This window comes from Vanellus vanellus, assembly GCF_965231255.1.
Source record: "Vanellus vanellus genome assembly, chromosome: 3".
NCBI classification, from domain to species: Eukaryota; Metazoa; Chordata; class Aves; order Charadriiformes; family Charadriidae; genus Vanellus; species Vanellus vanellus.
In genome coordinates, this window is record NC_138907.1 from 77,525,422 (window position 1) to 77,532,792 (window position 7,371).

The 7,371-nt window shown below is 47.9% G+C and overlaps 1 protein-coding gene across 1 annotated transcript; it reads left to right on the forward strand.

Moving 5' to 3' along the window:
- The first annotated feature begins 28 nt into the window (after window positions 1-28).
- Window positions 29-5,249, forward strand: DDO (D-aspartate oxidase). Its single transcript, XM_082481332.1, has 4 exons — window positions 29-399; window positions 594-702; window positions 1,517-1,693; window positions 4,233-5,249. The coding sequence occupies exons 1-4, from the start codon at window positions 189-191 to the stop codon at window positions 4,798-4,800; spliced, it is 1,065 nt and encodes a 354-aa protein (XP_082337458.1). The 5' UTR covers window positions 29-188; the 3' UTR covers window positions 4,801-5,249.
- Window positions 5,250-7,371: the final 2,122 nt, after the last annotated feature.

Genomic DNA, 7,371 nt, shown 5'->3' on the forward strand with positions numbered 1-7,371 from the left:
TAATCCTCACCTTAGTCTGGGTTGGTTAGTCCTCCATTAGCACAATTAGGGTTTTATGTTTTTATTCAATATATATACACACATATTTATATCAATTAGGGGGTTATGTTATGTCTTGTGTGGATATTTCATAGCCTGACGAGAGTGTCTGGCAGGGATATTGGTGACATGGGGGGTGTTATTTCTAAATGCAGGTTGGTACCTCTCTCCTCCTGTGCTTCCTGGAGATGGCAGCACCCGCGGTTGCAGTGGTTGGCGCCGGAGTCGTCGGCCTGTCCACAGCGCTGTGCATCGCAGAGACTTGCCCCAGCTGCTCTGTGACGGTCCTTTCAGACCAGTTCAGCCCCAACACAACGAGTGACGTCGCAGCCGGGATGCTCATCCCTCACACCTACCCAGGTGCGTGCAACCCGGCGTGGCATTGCCTATGGCACCGCGTGCGGCTGTGTGCCCAGCTGTGCGGCGAGGCACAGAGGTTCAGGAAGAAAAGTGCCATGACCTGTGTTCCCTGTCTGTCCTGTCTCCTCGACACTGGCTTGCACACTTCTCTTTGCATTATTCCTCTCCACATGTTTGGTTTTGTTCACATGCAGGCATACCGATCCACACACAGAAGCAGTGGTTCAAAGAGACCTTCACTTACCTTTTTGCCATCAGCAACTCAGCCGAGGCATCAGAGGCTGGCATTTCCCTCGTCTCTGGGTAAGAACATCCCCCCAGGGCAGCCTCTGGTACGTTTGTGCTGGAGCAGGCAGGGAGGCTTTCCTTGCTGGAGTTCAGGCGTTTTCCCTTCATGGAGTAGCTCTTATGGCCATATTCCCAAGAAACTGCATTGCAGCTGCTCAGATACGATGTATTTTCAAGCAAAACTCATGCACAGGTGTTTAGAGAGAAACCACTCAAGACTGGCCAGCACCAAATGTCTTCTAATAACTGATGTTTTCAATACTGTCATCTACCAATTGCTTGCAGCAGACGTGGTCTCCATAGGGATGGGACGGCAGTATCTCCCAGCTTCAGCAACTAGGTACAGGGATGCAGTTGGTTTGTGTGTGTGTTGGGGGTGCTTTATGCTATCTATTACGTACACAGAAATTCGCCTCTTGGGAGTGTTGAGGCTGGGCACTCCATAGCTTTATGCATACCCCAAAAAATGTCACCAAGTGTGCAAGTGGCCCTACATGAAGGTCCAGCCAGGGTGGCCGCAGCTGTGGTGTGGACACTGTGTGAGGGGACTTTGTACTTGTGCAGCTGGAAGAACTATTTTATTTAAGTTTATTTACCCTGGTGTGTCACCCTCAAGCTCGGCTGTGGCAGCCCTCTCTGCCTGTTTGCCAAGATGAGTGTTGCAGCAGCAGGCAGCGATGTTTGCCCATTGCTGTTAACCTTCCAGAGCTGCACTGATGAGGGGGAACAGGCTCCTGAGTTCCTGGGTTTGTGCTAAGATTGTCGTGACACATAACATGGCAGAGCAATAGTGGCTACGTTTTAGAGCTTTCTCTCTGTGTCCTCTTAGGTGGCAGGTCTTTAAAAACACTCCCAAGGAAGAGTTACCTTTCTGGTCAGATGTCGTCCTGGGATTTCGACCAATGTCCAAAGCAGAACTCCAAAAGTTTCCACAGCACCAGTTTGGTCAAGCCTTTACAACACTGAAATGTGACTGTCCACCCTACCTGCTGTGGCTGGAGAAAAGGTTGGTTTTGCTGCAGGATGGTCACAACGGAGAGAAATGCAGGCAGAGGGACTTGGGGGCAGCCGGGGACTCCTTGAGAGCCTCGGGTTTGAGCAAAACTGGAAAAGGGCTGTTTCTCACTGGGGAAAATGCAGCAAGCTCTTGCTTGGGGAGAAGCACGAGAAATAAATACCCAGTCTTTCCAAAATGTGAAAGGCCCCATCTATGCAATGTCCACTTTCTACCACTGTGGTTGTACAGTGGGGCTTAGAGTGGGAGCGCCTCTGGGCACAGGACCAACATAGCCCCAGGGGCCGTGCTTGGCCAGCCAGGCCTTGAAAGCACGGCGGGAACCTGCCCTGTCCTAAGAAAACGTGTGGGTGCTCCTCATTTGCCAAACTTCCCAAATGCATCCCTCTGTTCGTGAAGATAAATCCAACCCCTGGGAGAATATGCATGTCTGGGAAGTTGTCTTATTTTTGAAGACTTTGCACTGGACTGATTCATCTCAAATTCGGTCAACAACTGGAGTAATCTCTTAATCCCATCAGGTGAAAAAAAAAAAAGGTCACATAGCATCATCTTGTAACAAATCTTTGGGAAATGTTTGCCTGCACAAGATGGGTGATGCACTCACTCCGAGGAGTCGTGGCTTCAGAATTCATGCCTGGATTGGCATGAAAGTTAGAAAATTGGGCAATTTCCAAATTTCCCCAAAATATATGGATTTCAGAGAACCATAGGAGAGTCGGGATGCAGCTCTAAAAAGGTTCTGACACCTGGGGTGTGCTTTTAATCCACTTAAGAACCTCTAAAATGAGCAAATAGCTGTCTCTGCTTGAGAGAAAGTGACAGGCCGCAAGCTGATTTGAGGTGAAGTAAAGAGACACATACTGTCACCGTGGTACAAATTGCCAACTCAGCCAGTTGCATGGATGCCTTTCGTCTCGCTGCAAAATGTGAAAAACCATTTGTTGTTCTAGCAGCCAGCCAGGCTGGGATTACTCCAGTGGCACCAGTGCCACGTGAGGTCTGTGCTGCCTCCTTGGTACACATGCACTGTCATGTTTCATCGCTTAACCGAATCCGAAATTTCTGCTGAAGCACAACTAAGTTGTTCCACACAATTAGTATCTGCCACGTGATTTCTGCTCTCTCCTTATTCCTGCTATAGCCGCCTTATTTCTCAATGGATGTAGCCTAGTAAGATGATCAAGCTCCTTTTCTTTCTCTTCTCTCTGGTGATGAGAATTGAGAGCATATTAAACATGTAACTAATTCTCAAACCCCTAATGACCTGAGCAGTATTTATAGACCATTCTCTTGGCAATCCATGAGGAAAATTGTTTTTATGCCCACCTTGCTGGTCCAAAAATGCACTTCAGGAATTTTTTCCTGCTTGCTTGCCTGAATTCAGGAGTTTTCAGCATTTTTTTTTTATTGGTGCATTTTTTATGCTGCAATGGCAGAGTCCCAATTACAACACTTAAGAGCTCTCCCAGCAAGTTGCCAGCCAGAGCTGCTGCATGAGACCTGCCCAGTTCTTCCCAACCAGCCTCAGCCTCCTGCTGCACCCAAACCCCAGCCCCCAGAGCACCCGCCGTGCCCTGGATCCTCCGCTCACTCGCTGCTTTGTGGGAAACCACTGCCTTTGTGGTTTCTCTGCCAGAGTATTGCAGAGGACAGGACTTCCCACTTTGTGCATCATCATCGCAGATCTGTCTCCTGCTCACGCTAAAATTCCCAGCCACTCGTTCGTGCTAAAACCACCCCAGCGACTGGATCCAGATGACAGCATGTGGTGACTCCACCTCATGCCACCATTTTTCCACAGGGAAGGGTATCAAGCTTCAGGCAAGTTTAGGGTGGAATTTGGCTTGAAACTGAGCTCAAAGATGAACCTCAAGAAGGGGTGAATTTTAATGAAGAGCAGACATGGGTGTATAGTGCTCTGAGGTGCCCTGGGTGACTCCTGGATGCTGCTCTAGAAGGGTGTGGGTCTCCGGGGGGTCCCGTGCCACATCTGCCCAGCCTGTGGGGACATCCTGGGTACGCCAGGGCTTCGCACGTGGCACGAGATGACTAAGTGGCTCCTGGTATCACGGGTGAGTTGGGAATGAATGTAACGGTGTGTAATAGGCACATTAAAAGGGGTGTAGGATGATGGCGATGTCACTAGCAGAAGTACATTGGTGAATAAAACCGGCATTTTTCAGCTTGCTTGAGCTGTTAAAAAGCCTGGTACGGTTATAGAAATGAATCAATGAGACCATGAGGGCCTTTCTGTCTGCCTAGGGTCTTATGCCAGACCCTTCTCTAATATTGATCAACTTGCTGTACCTTTTCCAGCCCAAACAAGGTAAAAAATAGATTTGATGCGACCACATCAGACAAATCACAAACAGAAACCCCATGGCATTTTCTTTGCTTTTTGTCCCATCTGTTGTTTGGTTTTGAGTGGCAGGCTAAGGGCAATCTATCTCATTTACTTAACGTGCTTAATAATTACATGAGGGTTTAGGGGTTTCTTTTGTGCCTCACTTCTGGAGTCTTTTTGCAGGTTGAAAGCAACTGGCGTCCAGATGTACACCAGAAAAGTTGCAGACCTGTGGGAGCTGCACAGCGAATATAACATCGTTGTCAACTGCACGGGCATTGGAGCCCACCAGCTGGTGGGGGACAAGAAGCTCTTCCCTGTCAGGGGACAAGTACTCAAGGTTCATGCTCCCTGGGTGAAAAACTTCATCCGTGATGGGGATGGCTTAACTTACGTCTACCCGGGGATACACAGGGTAACCCTAGGGGGAACCAGGGAAAGGGACAGCTGGAGTCTCTCCCCTGATCCTGACACTACCAAAGACATCCTCGACAGATGCTGCTCCCTTGAGCCCTCACTGCGGGGAGCTCAGGATATCAAGGTGAAGGTGGGCTTGAGGCCATCCAGGCAGTCTGTGAGACTGCAGAAAGAGGTCTTGAGCCAAGGAGGAGTTAAGCTCCCGGTGGTCCACAACTATGGGCATGGGGCAGGTGGCTTTTCAGTGCACAGGGGCACAGCCAAAGAGACTGCTCGCCTGGTGGGAGAGTGCATAGCTGCCCTGCAAGGCTCCTCATGGAGGGCCAAACTTTGAATCCCAGAGGTTCCTTTTCCATTTACGACAGGCTAGTGTTGCATCTCCTAGTAGCAGCTTTGGACTTTTATTCCATTACTGGGTAGAAGGAACCTAAGACAACAGCTTGTGCCATTGCAGCTGCTCAGTGGTATCTCACCTGGCTTCCAGCTGCCACCTTGGAAAGGCATGACGGGTTGATCCAACTATTAATCCAGCTGTCCTCCTCCATCTGGCATTGTTTCTGCTCTGGGCATTTCTCCTAGCCTCATGTTAAGGAAAAGGCAAGATATGTAAATATTCTTTACATAACAGGGATCAGATTGCTGCAGTATAATATCAACAACATCAATTTACTATTTCTGCATTTGCATCTAAAGGGTATCAGATGCAGTAGGTTCAGATTCAGTAAAAACTAGTTCTCTCCTCTTTTACCAAATCTAATCTAGTATTACCCTTGCTTCTGCCATCTTGCTAACAAACTTTACCATTTTCCACGTGATTTACAAGGAAAAGAAAACCCCACTCTGTGGGGACTGAGGCAATAAAAGGGTTAAGTGTGGTAGAACTAATAGGGAGGAATAAGCAGCTGCAGCACTGTTCTGGCAGAGGATGAAGTTGTGTGAAGCTACTCCCTAGATAAGGAGGTGCTGCTCACAGGGAAGAGAGATTCCCTTTTTGGCGGGAACGTGATCTTCTAGAGCACGTGATGGTGTAAACAAGTAAAGTAGAAAATTACTGGCCTTGGTAGAAAAGTATGTAAAGAGCACGCTTGCTTAATAAAGCGGATTTGGATTTGGATTTGGATTTCGATCCTGCATATTGGAGTCCGTACATTTCAGTCTCCACAAATGGTGACCCCGACGTGATGCTAAGGAAGAAGACGATTGGAAATAGTCATGGGGATGGAGCCCCATGAAGCTGAAGACAGCGGGCAGAGCTGTTGATGGATCCGGATCATATTTAAGAAGACACCTGTAGTAGGTGAGCCACTGGGGACATGGGAGGGAAGTCTGGCCATCCCGACAGCGACACCACTCAGTGCTCCGGGTCAGCTCTTACAAGAGCACAGTGACCAGGCAAGTGTGATTTTAAGAGTAGATCTGTGACACTGATCGCTGCATATTACACCTCAGGGAACTTAGCACAAAATTCCCGTGAGAGGAGGTTGCCCCGTATGTATGTGCATCTTTTCTCACACTTGTTTGCAAATCTCTCTTTTTTTTTTTTACCTCCGAGCCCCTCAGATTTTGTTCTGAGATACAGATGATTTTTTCACCCCAATAGCAGCATTGAAATGGCCTGTGTTCTACAGAAGAGGATTTTTCAGCGTGGGCTTAGGAGTGCAAGGATCTTTCTACTTTCCAGCAGCACTGGCTGCTTTCTTGCAACAGCTGATAGGAATAAATTGGTGACAAACCAACAAGGATCTTAACACCGGCTTCAGTTTCATAAGGGAGAGAAAAGCCAATTAAGACTTGATAAACACTCTGAAGCCAAATTTGTCTGTACCTGGATGTGAGCGAGCTCCCCTGCCATAAAGAAGCTGAGCCACCAATGCCCAGACGTTCACTCCATGGCAGAGGCTGAGCTGGACTTTACACTCCCCTCAGCAATTCAAGCCCTGTGATACGGCTCAAGATAGTCACTCCCCAAAACTGGAGCTTACTGTCAAAGTACAGGTCTGACCGTTAGTGATTAAACCACTCATTAGATCTTAAATGGCTCATTCAAGTATGTTAGCATCCAGTTTTGACTATTTTATTTTGTCCTTACAAGTCAAAATCCTTCAAGAATTCACACGATTAAAATGAACCCATAAATAAAGTTCTAATAACAGAGCAAAGGTCACTTCTGTAGTGTTTTCTTTCATAAACAAGGGAGGTTTTGGGATGGCCTGACAGGGGCAAGAAAGGCCACATTCAGACATGGCTGCCAAGTCCTGCTGTTCTCAGGGGGGATGAGGACAGTTATCCTTCGCAAGGGACAGCTGTCGAAAGAAATGTCACCAAATTAAATTACAGGTCAATTAGTGCCTGGGATCAGCCTAAGCTAGCCCTGCCTTCAGCAGTCTTGCCACCTTCTCTTCAGCTCCGGAGGCTAATTTTGCACTCCCCCTCCCATCATTTGCCCTTTCCAGCAGTACAAGAGGGCAGAGCTGCTGCTTTTGGCAGCAGTGTTGGCGTAGGGCTTGTCAAACTGCAGCTTTGTCCTCTGCTAACACAGAACAGAAAAAATACATGGAAAAGTCATGAAAATGGGCTATTTTTTCTTGATACTGATTTTAATCTTAAAAAGTAACAAACAGTGTAGCTTATTCTGGAGCAAGAAACACTACTAATGCTAATGGGGTGTTCATAGTCCCATGAGAAACCAGAGGTCTGGTTGTGCACTTCTGCTCTGCAGGGTTGAGAGGATTCTTCTAATTTACTTCTGAAAGTTGTCTGCTTGACAAAAATGGCAAAATGAGTTCAGTTGCAAGGCCCATCAACCTGGCATCCTAGCTCTGGCCATGGCCAGCAGCGGAGAGGGCCACTTCTAGAGCATACCCTGGCCCTTTCAGCTGAGGGATAGCTTAGTGTTTCATGGCCC

Coding starts and splice junctions, on each gene's coding strand:
- DDO (XM_082481332.1), top strand. CDS start 189: ATGCAGGTTGGTACCTCTCTCCTCCTGTGCTTCCTGGAGATGGCAGCA. Junction 400..593: donor CATCCCTCACACCTACCCAG/GTGCGTGCAACC, acceptor GTTCACATGCAG/GCATACCGATCCACACACAG. Junction 703..1,516: donor GGCATTTCCCTCGTCTCTGG/GTAAGAACATCC, acceptor GTGTCCTCTTAG/GTGGCAGGTCTTTAAAAACA.